At 48.9% G+C, this 22,311-nt stretch overlaps 1 protein-coding gene across 7 annotated transcripts in view; it reads right to left on the reverse strand.

Annotated features, from left to right (window-relative positions):
- Window positions 1-22,165, reverse strand: part of LOC147010441 (uncharacterized) — a 35,450-nt gene extending 13,285 nt beyond the window's left edge. For 4 of the 7 annotated variants that reach the window (XR_015052480.1, XM_085860040.1, XM_085860037.1 and 1 more), the window contains exons 1-6: window positions 22,007-22,165; window positions 15,583-15,723; window positions 13,588-13,666; window positions 13,237-13,458; window positions 12,848-13,070; window positions 10,895-11,814 (exon numbers count right to left, since the gene is read on the reverse strand). Coding sequence is in view for 6 of the 7 variants with exons in the window: in XM_085860040.1 (XP_085716166.1) it covers window positions 10,895-11,814; window positions 12,848-13,070; window positions 13,237-13,458; window positions 13,588-13,666; window positions 15,583-15,707 (1,569 nt within the window). In the remaining variant the exon portion in view is untranslated. Of the gene's footprint in view, window positions 1-10,894; window positions 11,815-12,847; window positions 13,071-13,236; window positions 13,459-13,587; window positions 13,667-15,582; window positions 15,724-20,355; window positions 20,378-22,006 lie in introns of those variants that run through there. The other 3 variants (XM_085860042.1, XM_085860039.1, XM_085860038.1) reach the window with 3 other exon arrangements.
- Between the last annotated feature and the right edge of the window lie 146 nt (window positions 22,166-22,311).

Below are 22,311 nucleotides of genomic sequence, written 5' to 3' on the forward strand. Positions count from 1 at the left end.
ATCTGAACTCCAACTCAAACCTCATTCAGGAGAGCTTTTATCAAGATGACAAAGCGTGCCAACAAAAAGCATTGCCCCCAGGGCAGCTCATAAATATGCTGCTCTCAGAGTGGCAAACAGCATAGTCAAACATAACACTCACCCACCACTGTATATACTGTTACGATCGTGCGGGTAGATGGAGGAATTTAATTGGGAATATAGGCATTGTGTTGAGTTGCTTGGTCTGTGGATATGGAGGAAGTATCTCAATGGAACTAAGTAGGGAACCTGTGAGCTTAAGTTTTGTGTCACCACACGGGGGGTGGTGCGATGTTAATTAGCCGAAGGAGTAAGAATAAGTTCCCCAGTATGTAATCGCCCCCCTGTGATTTTCCCCTATGTTTTTATATTTCAAGATCGGCAATAAAGGTGGGGAACATCCCTAAAACAACGACAAGCGCGCAGAAAGCCCCGCCTTCAAAGCGTGACAACAGGTGAAGTCATGCCCCCGAGGCTGATGATTGATGGGCGTGACGTCAGCAGCTAGCTGAGCAGGCAGAATCCCCGCCTTCCTGGGTTTTGTGCGAGCAGGCCACACCTCGGAGACGGAGGATATATTGTGGCGCATCTGGAAGCCATGAGCACACAGACATTCAGGTTCCTATAGCTTAGTTATTTCATAAGTATGTGTTTTCCAGTTAGAATCCATCCCCTAGTCTAATGGGTGAATAAATGTAAATGCGCTGTGAAGTTATTTTAATAGTCAGGTTTTCTTATATTTAACAACACCAACGACAACAACAACAACGATAACAACACCAACGATAACAACACCAACGATAACAACGCCATCTTCACTTCTATCCTGACGCCATGAGGCTCGCAGCATTCTTCGCGCGCTCGCCAGCAGGTGCGCGTGTGTGCAGAGTCAAGCGTAGGTATGGCGTCCCTCCTTAGCCAATCGGCAAGGAGCGGGTGTCTCACCCTCCCCATTTCCGACTCAACCCGATCGCCATTAAGCACGCGGTCAGAGGTGAGGAGGTGGGTGGAGCCACAAACGCCTCCGCTCGGGACTCCGCCCAAGAGGGTGGGAGTTGCCCCACCTACCGTGCGTCTGTCCAATGGAGGGTGGCCAGGGAATCGCGTGATGGTTCCTGCCAATCAAGAGGCAAGTGGTCAGGAGAAGAGGCCCCTCCCTATGAGAGAAGGAAGGTTGGTGATCTTTTGGACGAGGAAGAGAGATTGGTGTGATCCTGTCGCCGGCGTCTACGCTCATCGGATCCCGACGCTTGCTGGTCAGCTCGAGCGCGGGTCGCATCTGGACGCTCGCTGGTCATCTCGGGCATGGGTCGCAGCTCAACGACGCTGGGCTGGTCTCGTCCTGGTTCGCTCGTCTCGTCGAAGACCACACGAGGCAGTAAGGTCCATGTCGTCCTGGGTTTTTGTGTGTGCATGTGTGTGTCCTGTGGGCCCCGTCTTTAAGTAGGAATGGTTAAGTGCTTTTTGCCTGTACATTGACTGCATTGCTTTTATAGTCGGTTTAATTCTGCTCTGTTTCCCCTTTCCCTGTTGTGAATAAATACCCCGACTGTTCAATGTTTTCAGCTCGTTCGTGTCTATTCTTGCATTGACCGAGCGTGTTGCGTGTGAGGGATTAGCTAGCCATTTCCGTTGTCACAGGATAATCGGGTCCGGCGGTTCTCGGCGATGAAACCACTCGGAATCGCACACGGAACGAGCGCGCTAAGCAGCTCGTTTCCGTACGAGTTCCGTCGAGGGTGAAATTCCCCGGTAGTGGACCACATGGATATTTAGGAAAATTGAAATTGGCAATCAACCCTACCCCACGTGGTCTATCCATTGGCGAATTTCGGTCCGATAGAGGACCCATCGACTCTGGATTTATCTGGGGCGACGATCTGAATTCCGGGCGATCGGTCGAGCAGACTCGCGGCTCCATCAAGCGGACAGACCGCAGCCAACGTCCTGGCCCCGCAACATTGGTGTTCAGGAGCGGAATTTGAACCCATCCGCCTCCACAAAATTAACGGATTCGGATCAGGTGTGTCGGGAGCGAACCCCCCCCCCCCCCCCGTGTCCCCAAATTGCGAGCTATTAAATTTTATTTCCAGCACGCAACATGTCCAGCCAAGACGAGTTGAGGCAGGTGAGCAGTGATAATCGTGTAAACGGATCTATGGCCCAGGACGAAATCAACGTGCAGGAAACCGCCATGCAGGTTGACTATTCCCCCGCAACCAAACTCAGAGCCCAAAAGGGGCGCGCGTGGCGGTGTATGACAACCCCCCCCCCCTCCGTCAAACTTCCTCCCCGATCCCGGCCGTTTCTGCGACCGATCATGGCGGATCGGCTGCGCCAAGTTCGTTTGAAATGGGCCAGTTGTTCGCAATGTTGACAAAGATGGATGCGAACATGCAAACAATGGAAAACAGGATGGGAAACAAAATGGATGCGAGTGCGCAAAGCATCAGGGATGATATGCAAACCCAGCGGGGTGAGATGCAGAGCATGGGGTTGGGCTTGCATGCAAGTGTGGACGGCATGAAGGGCATAATGGCGCCTGCGCGTGACGAAACGCGGACAACGGAGCACAAAATGGCGGCGGCACGGAGCAGTACGATCGAACCAACGAGGGGGAGTGTGGAATGTGACCGGCCCGCAATGGATACGGGTAAGGTCGGGGTGACGAGAGACATGATTAATGGGGTGACTGAAACGTGTAGGGTGAAACACGAGGAGACGACGAAGGAAATAAAAACGAAGATCCAGGAAGAAACTAATAAACACGAAGAGATGACGGAAATAAAAACAGAGACATGGGAGATGGAGGGTGAATTAAATGAAATTGACGAGCACACACACATGGAATTCGTGAGGGACAATGGGGTTGAGCTTGGGGAATGTTTTGTGACCCGGTGCGAGCAGCAGGATAGCCTCCTTCAGGAACGGAGGGAGGGAATATGCCCCCTTGAAGTGGATCACGACCAGGTGAGATCGGTCGCATCGTGCGGGGTTGAGGGGATGAGTGCTGCGAATGGGTGCACGCGCAGCTTGGGGGGTAAAGAGACCCGGGGACCCCTTGTGTTAACACGATTCCCCGAAGTGATTGTCCCGGAGTGTGTGGTGAAATGTGTGGGTGGAAAAGGTGAGTATGGGGCGAGTGAAATAGCATGCGTGAGTGAAACGCGGACGTGTCCAGACGGGGGACGCGAATGGCGAGCCGAAGAGGCCACTTAGGGTTATTGCGGGAACCGCGCCGGTTTCACGGGACGTCGCGAACGGCCCTCGCACGCGCGCCTTCGTGGAGGGATCTCGGCGCGGGAACGTCCCGCGGTTCGGGAAAGACCGTCGCACGGACGGTTAAAATGAAGGCGGGTGTCGGGGAAATTCGGCAAATGGGGGTTCCCATGTACGCACGGGCACGTGTCCAGGGAATCACGTGCTGCATACCGCGTGTTCTGTTCACGGAGCGGGTTCCCGGAACGAAACACGCGCGCCGGCTGCAGGCTCGGTGCACGGGTGATGTCACCAGGCATCTCGCGGCACGAATGCCGGGTAAACGGCGCACGTCGTCCCGCGTGGGGAATTCCCCACGAGCGAGCGCTTGTTGCGATGTGCAGAGTGACGTCATGGCTGCACGCATTGCCCGTTGGAAGGGACGTTGGCATCGCCCATAAGGACGAACGGGCGTGCCCTAAACCACCACCATGGCATTGCAGGAAGGAAAAAAAATAAAATAAAAAAAAGAGAAAGAAAAAAGCCTCGCTCCCAGGCCACAGCCCTGCAGAATGTGGTGGACATCCTGTGTTTTTGGCCAAAGTGGGAAGCGTTTTTATTTTTATTATTTATTTATTAGGAAGCGTCCCACTTGTTAGTGGGAAGGGTTAGCGTTAGACCGGCTTCATGGGGACATGGGTTGTTCCTCATGGAGCCCGTGGAATGGGTTAGTTGGAGGAATTTAGGTTAGATTTAGAAAATGGATTTTAGAGACGTGGACAGACATGGAATGTGTAGTGGGGACGTAGCTAAGCGACATCGAGTAAAAGGAACGTGCATGAGAATAAGGGATGACAAGGGAGCATGAGATATGGGAATTTAGTTAGCAGAATGGCAGGGTTGGAGTGTGATGTGAATTGAAAAGGGAAAATATGTACAATGAGTGAGTATGGGCCAGCAGGCCTAAGTGTGTATGGAGTGAATGTGGAATGCATGGTGCGAATGACTGATTGGGGGGAGGAGTGAAACCCACCCAAGGGACCCCGGGGTCAGTGTAATGTTAGTTAGTGGGTTAGTTAAATTTACAAAAAAAAAGGAGGTCGTTTTGTTGTTGGAGTTGAGAGAAGGCACGAAACGAATTTGGAGGGGTGCAGGAGTTAATGGACCGGCTGGGCGCGTGGCTGTCGAAAGGCGAGTATTTATTAGAGGGCACCCCGGGCACCGGACTAGTCGGCCAGAGTAGGCCAAGGGTCCACGGGACCGGGGTAGTGTAGCGGGCACGGGCGACCCTAGGAAAGGGACCCGGAGCTTCAAAATGCCACGTGGGCATCGGTGGGGGGCAATGCCAGAGAGGGAAACCCCCCACGTTCATAGGCAGCTGGTAGGCTCGGAGACAGCCTCAGGGCCCGGGGGTGCCATGGTTCGAGTTCGGCAGAGGGTAGTTCCTGCCAAGTGAGCCACGCTGCCCAGCCATGAAATTGTGCGAGGGCACGAATGAAAATTGGAGGGCTAGGTCCAAATTTATAATGGACGCCAACACAGGCGACGGGAATCATGGTTTTTAGAACCGATAGTTTAAAGTGGTGAACTGTGGTAAACTGTCTCACATTAGGTGAACTGTGGAAGGGAGAGGGATGGGAATGGGACGGGGAACATGGCGAAGAGAAGATGGACATTACAGGGACTTTCATGAAGGAAAGAAGGGGAATTGAAGGAAGTGGGCTTGGGTGGATTATCGGGGGTAGAAATGATCGAGGATTTGGATGGGGGAAGATAAGAGGTGGTGGTGAACAGCTGTTTTGAAAGCCTGGAGGGAAGAATGGGAAAGAATAGAGTGAGGAAGTTTATTCCAAAGGCGGGAAAAAAGAGGAATGAAAGAGTGAAGATGAGCAGTGATTCGTGATTTTGGTAGTTTTACCAGAAGGGGGTTGTTGGCGGACCTTGAGCGCCCTGTCGAAATGTGGTGGGGACAAATCGCAGAGAGAGCAGGGGGGGCAAGGCTGGAGAGGAGTCGGTAGAAGACAGAAAGACCACCGACCAACCTGCGGTGATTGAGTGAGAGGCCCAAAGACTCAGCTTCATTGCGGGAGATGCCGATGATCTTAAATGCCCTGGTTTCGACAGCGTGAAGCCGAGAAAGGTGGGAGGCAGGAGCACCAGCCCAGAGGGGAGAGCAGTACTCCATCAGGTTACGGACAAAAGCTTTGTAAGTGGTCAGGAGCTCAAGAGGGCCGAGGAAGGACTTTGCACGACAGAGGATTCCCAGTCGGTGACTGGCTTTTGAGGCGAGGTTGGAAATGTGACTTTCCCAGGAAAGGTCATGGCAGATAGTGAGACCCAGAAGCTTGAAAGAAAAGACTTCTTCCAGAGGATTGTTGAGAAAGTGGATGGGGGGTTTTCTAAACGGTCCTTTCGAAGAGACATAGTGAGAGTGTGAGATTTGTCTGGATTGAAAGACATGTTCCACGTGTTGGACCAGTTTGTGATTTTATCCAGATCTGCAGTGAGCGAAGAAGCTGCTGCTTGCCGGTCTGAGGGATGACAGATGGTACGGCAGAGGGTGGAGTCGTCGGCAAAGAGAAATAGAGGATTTTCCAGAGAGCCGGAGAGATCATTGATGAAAACCAGAAAAAGAACAGGGCCCAGAATGCTACCTTGAGGAACTCCAGCCTGCACAGGAAGAAGGGATGAAAGAACTCCATTTAGGGCCACACGTTGACTGCGACAGGAGAGGAAGTCTGCGAGCCATGAGTGGACATGGCCTTGAATACCATGGGAAGAGAGTTTGGTGAGTAGTGCAGGCTGCCAGACTGTGTCAAAAGCACGTGATATGTCCAGAGATACGGCTCCGATTTCCTGTCTGGCATTGAGGACCTCCATCCATTAATGTGAGAGCAGAAGCAGCATATCCAGGGTAGAGTGACCTGGTCTGAAACCAAATTGATGATTGGAAATCAAGCCATTGGAGAAGAGGAAGGATTTCATGTCTGAAGCGATGATGGATTCCATAACCTTGCTGATGATTGGGAGAAGGCTGATTGGTCTGTAGTTACAGGGATCTGTTTTTGCACCTTTTTTATGCAGGGCAGTGATGTTAGCAGATTTCCAAGCAGATGGCAGATGACCTTGGGCAAATGAGAGGGTGAATAGAACAGAGAGAGGGTGAGCAAGAGCAGAAGAGCAGGCTTTGAGGACACGTGGGCTGATGCCGTCTAATGTGTGTTCCCCACTGTTTTGTCCCTTCCACTCCCGCCCCTCTTGTCTCATGCCCCCTTGCTGTGAGTTGTGTGTTCGCTCTCATACGAGCCTCGGCAAGGTATACAAAAAAAAATATATATATATAAAAAAAAAGTGAGAGGCATTTTGGAAAGCCCCGGGGTAGTTTAAAGTTAATAAAAAGCAGGATAGTTAGGAGATGTACCCCTTCGCACCATCCATCCCTTCGCTCTCGGTAGGCCGCTGGACACACTGTGGAGAAGACTGCTGAATTATGTGGGAGGCCATTCTGAGGCTTCGTTGGGCCTCAGGACAGGACGCTAGTTTCTTCCCTATTCCACTCCAAAATGGGAACGTAGGGGTTGGGAGTAGGCTAGATTGACATAATAGGTTAGCCGGACAAAGACAGGAAGTGGGTTAGGCAGACGGAATTATAAAAGGAAAAAATAATAATAATAAATATAAATAAAATAAAAATAAAATGGGCTAAATTTTTGTTGGGTTTGTGTTGCAAATTAAGGGAGTGGGTATGGACAGAGACAGAAAGGCGATAGGTTGGGGGGAGACAGTAGGTTAGGTCCGAGCCCGCCTTCGGAGCGGCCGGCACCACCGCACTCCCTCCAGACCCCCAAGGAACGAGACCAGAGGCTGGCCAGCTTCACATGCCGGCCTGTTTGTGCTACAGCGGCCTGTTCCGCGTTTGCCTTACCATGCCTCGTTTGCCTGCCTCTGCCCTAACCCCATTTGCCCATGTCAGCAACCATCACCATGTGCACCAGGATCCATCTCCAGTGTGTTTTGCAAAGACTGCCCTGCAGGCAGCCACATCACGAGGACTGCATTCGTGCAGCCCGTGCATTGTTTTGCATTCCAGCCCATCCAATTCATTCTTGTGTTTTGCTTCCATCCAGTTCACTTCAGGGAGGAGCCAGGGACTGCATTGGGCAGCTGGCTACCTTCTGTTCCTGCACAAGGGAGCCAGAGACTGCATTTGGGCAGCCTGGCTACCCCCTTCAAATGGCCTGTGGGATGGCATATGACATGCCGGGTCAGGGTGAGTTGCCTCCAGCAGCTGGAAACTGAAAAAAAAAGGTTCAGTGAAAAAAAAAGGGACCTTTTGAACAGGCCCTGAAGACGTCTGACCTTCAGCTGCGGAGCACTCACCCTCACATAACTGTTGACATTGCTATGCCTTCTTTCCCACAGATGCCAGGTCCTGGGCCATGTTAGTGTAAAATAAGAGATAAGTTAAGGTAAAAATTGTAAATAAGTTTACACCACCTGCATGTTTGTCGTAACGCCGGCAATATATTTAAGTTGTCTGAATGAGTCTGTGTGAGTTTGTTTAGTTAGTTACGCAGCGCAGTAGGTTATTTATTTTTGGGACACGTATTTGAAAAAAAAAAAAAAAAAAATGTCGCACTCAGGGATCCGAAGGTAAAATGTACTAGGGGAAAACTTACACATGTTGGTCACACGAAAATTTGACGACTCGGGACGAGTCTGTAAAAAGGGGAGGGGGTAGTGTTGCGAATCTGGAAGCCATGAGCACACAGACATTCAGGTTCCAAAAGCTTAGTTATTTCAATAAGTATGTGTTTTCTAGTTAGAATCCATCCCCTAATCTAATGGATGAATAAATGTAAATGCGCTGTGAAGTTCTTTTAATAGACAGGTTTTCTTTTATTTAACAACACCAACGCCAACACCACCAACGATAACAACACCAACGATAACAACACCATCTTCACTTCCATCCTGACGCCATGATGCTCGCGGCATTCTTCGCGTGCTCGCCAGAAGGCGCGCGCGTGGGCGGAGTCTTGCGTAGCCATGGCGTCCCTCCTTAGCCAATCGGCAAGGAACGGGCGTCTCACCCTCCCCGTTTCTGACTCAACCCGATCGCCATTAAGCACATGGTCAGAGGTGAGGAGGTGAGCGGAGCCACAAACGCCTCCGCTCGGGACTCCGCCCAGGACGGTGGGAGTTTCCCCGCCTACCATGCGTCTGTCCAATGGAGGGTGGCCAGGGAATCGCGCGATGGTTCCGGCCAATCAAGAGGCGAGTGGTCAGGAGAAGAGGCCCCTCCCTATGAGAGAAGGAAGGTTGGTGATGTTTTGGATGAGGAAGAGAGATTGGTCTGATCCTGTCACCGGCGTCTGCACTCATCGGATCCCGACGCTCGCTGGTCAGCACGAGCGCAGGTCGCATCTGGATGCTCGCTGGTTATCTCGGGCATGGGTTGCAGCTCGACGACGCTGAGCTGGTCTCGTCCTGGTTCGCTCGTCTCGTCGAAGACCGCACGATGCAGGAAGGTCCATGTCGTCCTGGGTCTTTGTGTGTGCGTGTGTGTGTCCTGTGGGCCCCATCTTTAAGTAGGAATGGTTAAGTGCTTTTGCCTGTACATTGACTGCATTGCTTTTATAGTCGGTCTAATTCTGCTCTGTGTTTCCCCTTTCCCTATTGTGAATAAATACCCCGATTGTTCAATGTTTTCAGCTCGTTCGTGTCAATTCTTGCATTGACTGAGCATGTCACATGTGAGGGATTAGCTAGCCATTGCCATTGTCACAGGATAATCAGGTCCGGCGGTTCTCGGCGATTAAACCGCTCGGAATCGCACACGGAACGAGCGCGCTAAGCGGCTCGTTTCCGTACGAGTTCCGTCGAGGGTGAAATTCCCCGGTCGTGGACCACGTGGGTATTTAGGTAAATTGAAATTGGCAATCGACCCTACCCCACGTGGTCTATCCATTGGCGAATTCCGGTCCGATAGAGGACCCGCCGACTCCGGACTTATCCGGAGCAAAGATCTGAATTCCGGGCGATCAGTCGAGCCTACGCGCGGCTCCATCAAGCGGACAGACCGCGGCCGACGTCCCGGCCCCGCAACAATATAGGCGTAATCGAGAGGAAGGTTGGCTTGCGCTTTTTTGGAGAGCCATGGTCAGAGCGGAGGCACGCGGCACATTTTGGAGGCGAGAGTTGAGGGTGAGTGCACATGACGAGGAGGACGGCATGATCCTTGTATTCATGGTGAGGCGATTTGGCCCACGTGGTGAAGCAAAACGCCGGCCTTTGACTCTTGGTTGGGTGGGTGAAGATGATCGGCGCACGAAGTCGTTACACTGGGTCTCTGAGCCGCTGGTGTGGAGTGCCGCTCGTGGATTGCCCGGCATGTGTTTGTCTCGCTACGAGAGAAACAACGTGGCACCATTTTTCCTCGATTCCAAGTTCCACAAACATCAGCTCGAGGCCAAGCCAAATCTAAGAATACTCGAAAGGAGGGTGTTTTCTTTTTATTTTGTTTTCCCTTTATCTGTATTCAAGTCTGTGTGAAGAGGTGCCTCGACTTTAGGATTTATTTATTATTATCATCATCATTACTCTTTTGAATTATTGCCCTTTGTAAATATTTGTTTATTTTCATTAAATGTATTCCTTTTAAGAAGCTGTAGCCGTATATTTGTAGTGAGGTTTGAGTATAAAACTCCCTTGTGCTGTGCTCCTCCACCCCTCCGCCATTGCACCCCCTTTCTGCGTGCGTATTACTCTCCGAGTCTCGGTTGTCGGCCTTCAAGGGAGAAGCTTTGCCATCCTTCCAGGTAGGGGTTACACCACCTGGACACGACAATACATATATACATCCACACATACATACAAACACACATAAATTAGCACACAGACACAGATATATTATGCACTGGTAGGTACTTACAAAAACTATTTTATTTGAAGTTATAACCTTAACTTATAAGCAATTTACTGATTTCCCAACTGCCTGGATCTTCAGCTGGGCACCGTTTTTCATCGAGGTGGTTGCCTGATTGCACAATGTCAATATATCGCTATATCATCGATATTTGGACAGATGATAATAACTCGCAAAAATATATAATATCGCCCAGCCCTAATCTTTCATCAATATGCATTTGACGATGAGATGAAGACACTTCTGACACTCCACGACATTAGGACTACAAAAAAACGGCCACTTGGAAATGTGCGACAAAATTTGGGAACATGATGATGACATTTCGTGAAGCCACAATGGCCAAGAAGTTGAGCAGACTCTTCTTGATAAGTTAGGTGGGAAACCTGAAAATCCAGGGAGGTAAAGTAGAAACACTCAGTCTTTAGATGCTTCCTTGGATGCGAACATGTAGTATAAATGGGATTCATGAAGGAAGCCCGCAAATCAATCACTGAACATTGTATGAAATAAATGCGTAAAATAATTTGAAAAATAGCAGCAGTCATGAAAATAAATGGGTTGATAAAGTACTGTAAACGTGAGGTTGCCAAGGTGGACGACAACCAGAGCATGTCCCCAAAATGGTACAATTGTCCCTTGTGATATTTTACATTGAGGGGTTGTTGAAAGGATGCAAACAAAAAACAAACAAAAAAGGTATCCCTCACATAATCCCAGTGCACATTTGCATTCTCAATTCCTCACCAAAGCTGGTGACCTTATCGAAGGTCCTGAGATGAGGCCTACACCTGATGGTGTGTGGACAATTGGCGACACGTGCCCTCCTGCTCCTCCGCTGACTCCAGGAGACACCGGGAGTTGCAGCGTAAGAATACGGCGACCGGCCGCACGGACCAGAGCCTCGGGCCTTGGCCCTGATTCCCCGTGCCTCCCAACCCCAAGTACCACTGGTTGCTCCAAAGCCGCCTCATGGCATTCTGGGAAAACAATGCCGGACGGCTCAGCAAATCGCGCTGGCGGGCGGGCATAAGGTCGGGGAGAGGAACGCAAGAACTCTTCCGCCAGCATTGATCGCACAGGAGAAATAAAGACAGTTCCATTTGCAAAGAATTTTGGAGAGAAGTTCTGGCGTTGCTGCTGTTGTTGCTGTAGATTGAGATATTGAAGCTGCTGATAATTGCACGTCTGTGATGGTGGCATGCCTAAAACAGACGCTGTGGCCAATTGTTGTTCCATTGTGTAATCCTGCCCCATCTCAGATCGCACTCGACATCCCATTGCAACATTAGGCCCTTGTGCCCTAAGTTCCAGGTTCATATCTGGCCCAGTAACAAACGAAGCATCACCGGGGTCAAGCAAGCGATACGGTGGAGGGGGCGGACGATTTTGCTGCATGTGCAGCCTGCTGCCGTGCTTTTGCCTCCGACGTTTTTCCTCGTAAAACTCACGTTGCAGGTGCAGCCAGGCCAACTGGTCCGCATTGAGATGCCCTGAGGGGTTGGGCATCTCCGTGAAGTTCAAAACTCTAGCCTGCAATTGCATGGCTTGAAGAGGGTCTTCAAACTGCCTCCTGGGTGGTCTGTGGCCCCAATTCTGCTGGGTCGTCGGTGTGCATGTTGGTTGCAGCAGGTCCTGTTGTCGAATTTGTGACGTCAGGTCCAAACCTGACACACATACACACACACGCAAGAATGGTACTTAAAAGATGTGATTATAGATGTCCAAAGTACAAAAAGAAAGAAAGCACTTGCAAGGAGCTTGCACAGTAAATGCATGAAAAACTCAAGGACATTCAGACACACAAAGGAAAGCCAGAGAAGATGTGGGAAAAAGATTGAAAATAAACTGCAAAAGAAACAATACAGCATATTTAACAATGCAGACCATTGCTGGGGTATGTGGATTCCAGTAGATCTGAGAACTAGTGCGGTCTCACTCACTTGTTGACTGACACACAACACCATTACAATAGCTTTTCAGGTTCTTTGGGAATGTGCGAGGTTAATAAGTCATCCATTGAAGAATATATCGATCAGTGATGGTTCATAAATCGTGGAAGTTAACCAGTTAAATGACAATCATTCATTAATTTTATATGAACTCGCAGGATACCTGCCACACAGAGACAAACATCCCATATAAGTAGAAAAGATAGGAAAGGTATGACCCTTGACAACAACACATAGATGCACAAACAGACTTGGGATGAAGAGACAATATGATTTATAAAACCTCAAGATTAATCGTTTGGATGAGAGACAGGCTGAAGTAGTTGAGGTTTGGATGAGAGACAGGCTGAAGTTGTAGATGTTTGGATGAGAGAGAGCGTGAAATCGTCGAGATTTGGATCAGAGAGAGAGAGAGAGAGAGAGAGAGAGAGAGAGAGAGAGAGAGAGAGAGAAGGACCAAAGGGGCAAGATGAAACAACATGAAACCAATCACGAACTACATTCACTAACCAAGTACATGTGTTCACATTAACTCCTGCCCTCTGCTCATAATCTGTCGATATTTTGATCTAAAATGACCCGAAGTGGATGGAACAGAAGAAAATACGAACATGACGCACTCATACACCCGCTTTGTGACACGACACACTCGTACACCCGCTTTGTGAACCTGTCTGTCACTGTGGACGAGAAATTCTCTAAACGCCCACCCTGGCGGCACGTTTGGTCCACTCGAATCAACACGCACCTGGGTTGCTGGGTGCTGAAGGTACAGACTGTGCCGTCAATGTCGTGAGAGCCTGTGGTACTACAAGACCGGGGGGATTTAAGGAGGCCGGAGTTCTTCTTTTCTCCCCCTCCCTGTCTCCTTCCTTGTCTGCCTCCCTGGGTCGCTCTCCCTGTTGAGGGAACAGCATGCGGTGGATGTGACGAAGTTTCTGTAGAGACAGTTCTCTGTGCTGCAATTGTTCCTGAGGAAGCAACACAAAGGAAAAAAATATTGGTGACTCAACGAGGAAGAAAAACGAAGCCCGATACCTCATTTGCACAAAACAAGTAATCAGTAGTGACAACACCACACATGACTGCTGTTACAGATTACATGGAGAACCTTTCGTGCTTGCAGATGGCCTTTACCTGCGATAATCCTTCGGGATTCATAGGCATTGAGGGACGAGGGGAGATGGAAGGTGAGGGTGAAGAAGAATGTGAGGAAGAGGAGGGAAGTGGAGCCTCTATAGGGGTCAAAGGAGCATTGTGAGAGTGAGGAGAAGCAGCTTGATTGGCCGGTGCCGACTGTGACTGGACAAACAGTGGAACGGCCGTGCTGAGCGCTTGGGCGTTCTGTGGCTGCACAAGCTGTGGTTAGAATGTAGAAAATGAATGCAAGGAGCGAAAACTGAAGGAAACAGTTTTGCATCTACAACCAGTAAGAATGTGTAAAAGTGCAAAGAATATAAATTTTAACAAAGAAGTGAAGGAAGTTACTTTGGTGTGTGCAGTTTTCTCTTGTCTGTGGAAGGTTAAAATGGAATCTACGTGGCCTTGGCACACAGCTTCTGCCGCCCTTGGGGCATGGGATGTGGGAAGGGCAAAGGGGTTACCAACACATACTTCACCCCCATTTCACTGCTCAAAAGGTTACAGAGGAGGAGAGGGTGCTACGATGGAAAACGAGGTTCAACTGCAGCAACAGCAGGAAGTAAAGAGGAAAGTCAGTCGTGGTGGAAATAGGGATGTTTGGGTTTCACATGTGCCAGTGAGAAGTAAAAAACAACAAAAGGGGGGGGGGGGGTGGGGAGAAACAAATTATTCATCTTTCAAAACAGCTGTTCACCACCACCTCTTATCTTCCCCCATCCAAATCCTCGATCTTTTCTACCCCCGATAATCCACCCAAGCCCACTTCCTTCATTTCTCCTGCTTTCCTTCCTGAAAGTCCCTGAAATGTCCATCTTCTCTTCGCCATGATCCCCGTCCCATCCCCATCCCTCTCCCTTCCACAGTTCACCTAATGTGTCTGTTCCCCACTGTTTTGTCCCTTCCACTCCCGCCCCTCTTGTCTCATGCCTCCTTGCTGTGAGTTGTGTGTTAGCTCTCATACGAGCCTCGACCAAGGTATACAAAAAAAAAAAAAAAAAATTATTCATCTACATATTACGTAAAGAAAATGGCAAAAACTTTCATTGCACAGCCATACATCGGGACATCCGGCGTTTCAATAAAAAAGATCCTGCGGGACTTTAAGAAGAGCAGGCCTTTCGGCCGGTGTTGTGAATTAGTACAGGATAGGTGGGATTTACACTGAATTAATGTGGTGGGCCTTCAAAACGACAATCAGCCGGCCATATGCACAATGCGTTCACGGATGTGCACTCAATAAAGCGGCATGTCTTCTCGTTTCGCCGAAACCTAATTCCATCCATTTCACGTCATCGCCCTTCACGTCACTCTTCCACAAGGCTCGATGTCTGTGTGCAATCACACTTGTAAAAAAAAATAAAAAAAAACAACTTGTGTCAAGCCTCCACAGGCAAAAATTAATTGCCACGGTAACATTAGTAACTAGAACGGCACTCCATAGAGCGCATATCTCCACCAGGCTGAACAGTCCACGTTTTGTATCCCATCGATAGGCCGGATCTGGATCCGGATCCGGAGCTCAACCAAAATCTAATTGGCTTGGTATTGTCACCTACCGAACTCATCCACAAAGATTTGTCATAACCCGTCCACAACTTTTTGAGACATCATGCTATATCGTTTTCGGTCATATCTCTGAATGGTAAAGAATCACTTAAAAAAAAAAATTCTCACATCCAGATCCGGATCCACATCTTCACCATAATCGAATCGGTTCCTCCTTGTCATATACCAACCCTGTCCACCAAGTTTCAAGCGAATCTGTCTATGTCCTTTTGAAATATGTTGCCAATATACAAGCAGACAGCGGTGAAAACATCACTTCCCGACTTCCGCCCCACCTTCGGTGGGGGAGGTAAAACCCGAGCGATTCTGATTCTCATCTCAAAATTAACATCAGATTTGTAAAGGTGATGTAATTTGCCACACAGATATGGAAAGCAGGTAAACGACGTGACGTCACTCACATGACACCAATCCGATCCCATGCAATCCAATCCGACCTGAATCACTTTCAATTAATTAATTAATATGCAAATCAACCTTCACAGCACTCCCCCCCCCTCCCTCCTTCCCTGCTCCCCTCTCCAGAAATAATGTTTTTTCACTCGCGTTCATCTTGACAATGACCGATTTGGAGAAAAGAAAAAAAAAAAGAAAAACTTCATGATTAGCGAAAGTCCAGCACATTTTTTTTGTTTGTTTGTTTTAATCTTTTAAAATTTGTATTTTTTTTTTAATTTAAAATCCACTTTAAAAATCGGCATTTTACACGATCCATTCGGATGAAGGAGTTACGATGTAGAGAGCAATGTTAACAGGAATGGCATCATCACTTACCTGTTGGCAAGTTCGGTGGAGAAGAAGAGCCGACAATCTGCTTCTCCCCTTTTTACAACCTTTGGGTTCGCTTCCTCGTGAGGAGGGCTTTGAGGAGGATGATGCGCAGGTGGAGGCTCCTTCATAATGGATGGTTATCAGCTGGAGGAGAATGTCGGAGGTGAGTGAAACAGACAAAATACAAGGTAGACCAATATAAACATTCAATAAAACTAGATTATGTTCATTACTCTGGCAAAATTAAAAATAAAAATAAACGCAAGGAGCCGATAATATCGGTCCCCCACCTTTTGGGTGGTATGAGGAATAGATCTGTGTAATATGAAAACTAAATCTTGAACGTTTTTTTTTTTTTAATAGCACGTACACAAGCCAAGCTACCAAGATGGGTTTCCATGACAACATAATTCAGCCAATCACCGCCGTTATCTCATCAGGTTGAGATAATGTCACGATGAATAGATATCTGCAATATGAAAGCTCCATGTTCAACGGTTTTTGGAATATCGTGCACGCAACAGGACATGGACAGATGGTCGTTCGGTCGGTCAGAGCTCATTTTAATGCCCCCGTCTCCAACCTTTTCGGAGGGGCAGGGGACAAAATACACACACACACACACACACACACACACACACACACACACAGTTAAAGGCCATTTTCCCCGCTAAAGCAGGGGTTAGCCTTGTGGGCCCCATGACAATCTTCTCCACTTTACCGTTTTCTGCATCTCCCCTTAATCCCCTTGCCCACATTTCCTCTTCCACCACATTGAGCCAAGTTTTTCTCGGTCTTCCCCGTCCTCTACTTCCGACTACACTCATTTCCAACACTCCTCTCACCCAGTCACTTTCATCCTTCCTCAACACATGACCCAACCATCTCAACCTGTTTCTCTTCACAACCTTCATCACAGACTCTATTCCCATCATCTTCCGCAAGTCATCATTTGTCTTCCTCTCTCTCAACGATACTCCACACATCCACCGAACCATTCGCATTTCCAGCCTTTGTTGCTGCTCCATGTTCAGTACTCACGTCTCACTCCCATAAATCATCGTACTCCTCACACATGTAGCATACACCTTTCCCTTCAGCTTCAACGACACTCCCCTCTTTGTCAGCACGCCTCTCAGTTCCCGAAACTTCTTCCATGCACATCTCACTCAAGCAACCGTCGAAGAGTCTGATCCACCTTCTCCATTCATCATGTCTCCGAGATAGCAAAATGTTTTCACCCCTTCCAGCTTCACACCATCTCCGAGATCCAACTCAACCTTCATCTGCTGCTCCCTCGATGCACAACTTACACTTGAATGTAGCTGCCACACTGGTTAATGACCCTCTCACCCCACTACATTTTCGACGAACCCATTCAGCACACATTGTACACTGAATGGAGTTCACTCCGACACCCTTCCTGCACACAGCACACGGCCACTTCCCAGTCCTTTCCACCTCACCACATGCTTTACCACTTGCCATCACCTTCGTCTTTCCGATATTCACCTTCAAACCTTTTGCCTCCAAACATTCCTTCCACTTGTTCATCTTCTCCTTCAGTCCATCCATACTCTCTGCAATCAACACCAGATCATCTGCATACAGCAGCTCCCACGGTAAACCCTCCTTTACCCTCCGAGCCAGCACCTCCATCACAACTACAAATAGAAGTGGACTTAGTACCGACCCCTGGTGCACTCCTACCCTCACCTCAAACTCACCACTGTTCCCATCCTTTGTCCTTACAGCTGTGCGCGCTCTCTCGTACATGGCCATCACTACTCTGATCAACCATTCCTCCACTCCTAACTTCCTCAATGCCCATGCCATTACTTCATGTGGAACTCTATCAAATGCTTTCTCCAGATCAACAAACCCAAAAAACAATTTCATCCTCTTCTCCAGGTACTTCTCCTGCAACTGCCTTACAATAAAAATTGCATCTGTCGTTCCTCTTCCTGGCATAAATCCAAACTGCATTTCGTCAATCTTTACCTTCTTCCTTATCCTCTTCTCCAACACCCTTTCCAATACCTTCATTCCATGCTCCAATAACTTTATTGCTCTATAGGAGCCACAGTCCAGAGGGTCACCTTTCCCCTTGTACAGAGGGACGAGGGTACTCAGTTCCCAATCCACTGGAATGCGGCCTTCTTTCACCACCAGATTACAGATCTCTGTCATTCTCTTCACACCCCAACTTCCCGCTGCCTTCAACATATCTCCCACAACTCCCGTCGGCCCTCCTGCTTTTCTACTCTTCATTGCTCTTATAGCTTCCTCAACTTCCTCCTCAGTTATCTTCTCTGCTGGTCCTAAAACTGGGTTACTCTCGATGTTGCTATCCCATTCATTTTCTACATTCAACAGCCTTTCCATATATCTCTTCCATCTTCCTTTAATTCCATCTGAGTCCACAACGATTTGTCCCACTTCATCCTTCAAGCAACTCACCTTCAAGCAACTCACCCCCGTCACATCAAATCTCTCTCTCGCTATCTGCTTTGCAATCCTAAATACCGCTCTCTTACCCTCCTCCGAATCCAAGCGTTCTCCGAACATTTTCCTATTGGCCTCCTGCGCCTTTGCAACCTCTTTCTTTGCAGCCTTCTTGGCTTCCTTATAACTTTCATGTGCAGCCTCTTCTTCCACCGCATCCTTTGCCTTTTGCCATTCCTTGAACTTCTTCCTCTTCTCTTCAATCGTCTTTCCAACTTCATCACCCCACCACCATGTTTCCGAGTGCCTCACACCTCACACTCCATGTCTCACACCATATCCATAACCCCCATGGACTCCCTCAAAACCGTCTGGACTCCTTCCCACATGTCCATTCAATTCTCCTCCAACCACAACTTCCTCATCTTTCACATTTTCCATCAACTTCTCCATCGCACACCAGAACATGTTCTTCTCTTCATCGCTTCGACCGACCTGCGGGGCATATCCAGAGATGGCGTTCACCAAGAGATTTCCGATCACAATTCTCACCATCATCAACCTTTCACTCACTCTAGTCACACTCACTACACTGTCTACAAACTCCTCAGAAAACATGACACCAACACCATGCACGCCTTCCGGGCACCCTTGCCACATGAACTTGTACTTCTGCCCCTGCCTTCCCTTCACCATTCTCACACCACTTTCCTTCCACCGTGTCTCCTGCACACAACATTTGTCCACTCTTCTTCTGACCAATGTTTGAACCACTTCTCCAGATCTCCCTGTCATTGTCCCTACATTCCATGTACCAAACCTCAGAAACCGATCTCCACGTGGAGCATCAGACGATTGGTCATCATAAATGTAAAAATTTCCTCCATTGCTTCGATTGGGTTCCCCACCTTGAGTTTTAACGAGAGGGGGTGAGGACCCCCACGGGGGTACTTCGGGCTGTACCCTGCCCATCAGTTGTACTCATGGTTTCCTTTTGAGGCGATGTTTTTATGGCCGGATGCCCTTCCTGACGCCAACCCTTTTAGTATAAATAAATAAATAAACAAACAAACAAATAAAAAGTTGTGAATGACATTGCCAACTCTGAAAACAAAAGGAAGCACTTCATATAATTATGAGTGAAGGGCAGGGAAAGGAGTGGCAAAAGGGGGTGGGGAGTAGTGGAAAGAAGAGTACTAGTAGGAGGAAAAGTTGGAGTAGGAGGAAGAGGAGTTGTAGTAGGAGAAGGAAGGAGTCGTATGAGGAAGAGGCAAGGTTAAGGATGAGAACGAGAGAAGACTGATCCAAAGAGGACGAAAGAGCAGGTAAAAGGACACAGAGAGGTGGGTGTTGGGGTGGGGATTAGAGCAGCCAGTACAAAATGTCCTTCATATCTTTCTGGCTTGACCGCTGCAGCATCAACAGCAACCATGGATCCCAAAAAGTTTTGCAACAGACAACAACAAACAACAATCGAATGCTGAATTCTCCAAACTGAAATCAAAACGACAAAAAAAAAAAACAACAGAAAAACATATGCTGCACCTGTACGGAAGGTGAAGCTTATGAACGCACATGCGCACACACGACGACGTTTGACATGACAAACATAACCGCTGTTGACCTTGGTGGGGGAGTCACCCTGATTGCTGGCGGCCCCATCTTGTGACATCAATTTTCTCTCCGTAGTCAGCAGGGCAATTAAAGAGGAACATCACCCCCACCACCTTCCACCTCACCATCAGATCACGACTCAGAGAATGCACTCTAACCACAAAACCACCGAGTGTGGTAGATATGCACACACCAAGCATATCGTGGGTACTTACGGTTCACAGTCTCCGATGACGCAGTGCTTTTTTCCCCCTTTTATTTACCGATTCATTTGGCTCCTTCAGACTCAATCTTTACAAAAAAAAAAAAACTTTGTCCGTCATCAAGTTGGATTACAAAATGGAACTCTTACCATTAAGTTCTGCTATGACCGTGCACGTCGCTTTCGAAGGCACGGCGAGAGCTTAACATGGGGACTAAAGAACCAGGTTGTCAAGGCTCGTTGGAGGAGCTTGTACACAGCTCACATACAGTCGTACGAGGATATCAGGAGATGACGGACAAATCAAGAGAATGTGGGATCGCAGCATGAGGCAAGTGCTCAGATGGGAATGGCAAAAAGACCAATCATTGCTACTCTCTGGTGTTTTCTATTTGACTGCCATTGAAGGTTGATTTTCCTATTCTCTGGTTCAAATCGATAAACCGAGAGATTATGTGAACGAATCGTGTCGTGCCAGCAAGTTTTGTGCGCCGAGGGACGGCAGGGGAGCTCACTTGGTGGTGTGCTCACCAATGTAGCTCTCAGGTCATGGGTTCCATGTCGCGCGGGTGGAGTCAGACCACAAAGCTGCCATCAGGACGCAGCCAGGATAGCACACCAATCCTTCAGATGGGAATTAAAAGCTGGCAGTCAATTAGCATTCAGACCGTGGACATTAAAAGACCCCACGATATCCCTCGACATGAGTAGGCCATGATATTGATTAATTATAGATTAATTTAAAAAGAAAAAAAATCAGAAAATGAACCCTTCCATTGGAACTTTGTGTGTCGGAGTAGCGACCCGTCCAGGATTGTGCCCAATAGCCAAGAAGACTGCTTTCGGCAGCACCAACGCTCTGCGTAGAGTGTGGTCCCGATGGATGGAGGAATTGGGACTTGAGCAAAGGGAAAAGTTTCGCATCGAGCGTTTATATTGTCGCAAAAGGTGACAACTCCACGTACACGATCTGAATGGAGTTCACCACAATGTCATGTTACTCGGGTCATGCGGTTGTGCGATTGGCCTGGAAAGATAGCCGAAAGGTACGCACTCCCCCCCCCCCCCGAACCGTCCGGCCTGGGTTTGAATCCCGACCCAGCTGGAAACTACCATCGTGTTGTTTCACAGGCAGGTCGAGGGATCGACGTCGAACCGGAGGTACCATCGGCCAGCATTAGTTGGTGGACGTCAAAGATCCCACGGTGTCCTCAGAGCGAAGAGTGGACGAGTTATCTCCGGCAACCTGGAGAAATTACTTGAACTGTCACCTCCAGTCGAACGTTAGGTTTGGCCATTCGGTTCGTGAAAGACTTTGGTCAAAAAAAAAAAAAAAAAAAAAAAAAAAACATTCCCCGCTCGACCCCACACACGTGGGAGGGAATAATCGAGGTGGTTAAAGTGGTGGTAGCTCAAAGATTATTTGACACAAGCTCAAAGAAGTGGTTCAAGACCAGGTGTCCAATGTTCAGGTGGCACTCAGCACTCCATGGCCTATTGCAAGCCGATGATTCACATCGAGGGACCTTCGTGAAACACACCAGGACATTCCCAAGCCTCAAAAGGCAACGACTTGAACCTGTGGCACACGTGGACCCCCTCGCAGGTGCAGGTGGTCCCACGAAACACACCTGTGTCGATGTCATGAGAACACAGTCGTTGGTTGGAGGGACCTGATCATCGTCGGTCTTATTTCTGTATAAATACTGTAAGTCCCACCAACGTGGACGACCTGTCACTCCATGGCTCTCAGTGGGTCAGGTGACGTCAGTGCTGACGTCATCAAGCATGCCGGTACGTTCGTGCGAGTTCGCATACCTGTTCATCACATGACGACCATGTTGAGTGACGAGGTACCTCGTTCAAACACCACGCCTAGTATCAGGACGGACGGCCGAATGGCACAAACAGTAGTAAAACGAACCCATTGCCGAATACAGGGCCACGAGTGGAGGACAGTACTGTACGCTACTTGAAAAAACGTGCAAGCCCCGTCCGACTGCGGGTATAACCGGCTTTGTTACCACGAACGATCTCGAACACGAAGCAGAACAACAAAACCCAACAAACCACAACAAGCACTCGCGGGCCACCCCGCAGACAGGAAAGCGATAAAACCCGCAAGGAGCGCGCGCGCGTCCACGCACACCTGTCCGTGTCGCTCACCTGTCGGCTCACGGAACACAAGGTGCGGGAAAAAAAAACACTCGGGTAGGGGAGTCTGCGGGGGGGAAGAGGAGGCCAGTCGGTGTTGAAGGAGCGAACAGGCCCTGACTCCGCCGCTGCTGTTTGGACCGTCCTACTTCGACTCTTCGTTGGGGGGGGGGAGTGCCGATAGAAACATGTCGGCAGGGTTCGACTCGCCGAGGATTCCCGAATTCCTTAAAAAAAAATTACGCTGCAGACTGTGGAGTAATACTTCGTTAAATCTTCTTTAGAGTCGGTACATTACACGTATGACGAATGGTGGG

This window comes from Eptatretus burgeri, chromosome 16 (assembly GCF_056783735.1).
Source record: "Eptatretus burgeri isolate ZD-2024b chromosome 16, Ebu_testis_v1, whole genome shotgun sequence".
NCBI classification, from domain to species: domain Eukaryota; kingdom Metazoa; phylum Chordata; class Myxini; order Myxiniformes; family Myxinidae; genus Eptatretus; species Eptatretus burgeri.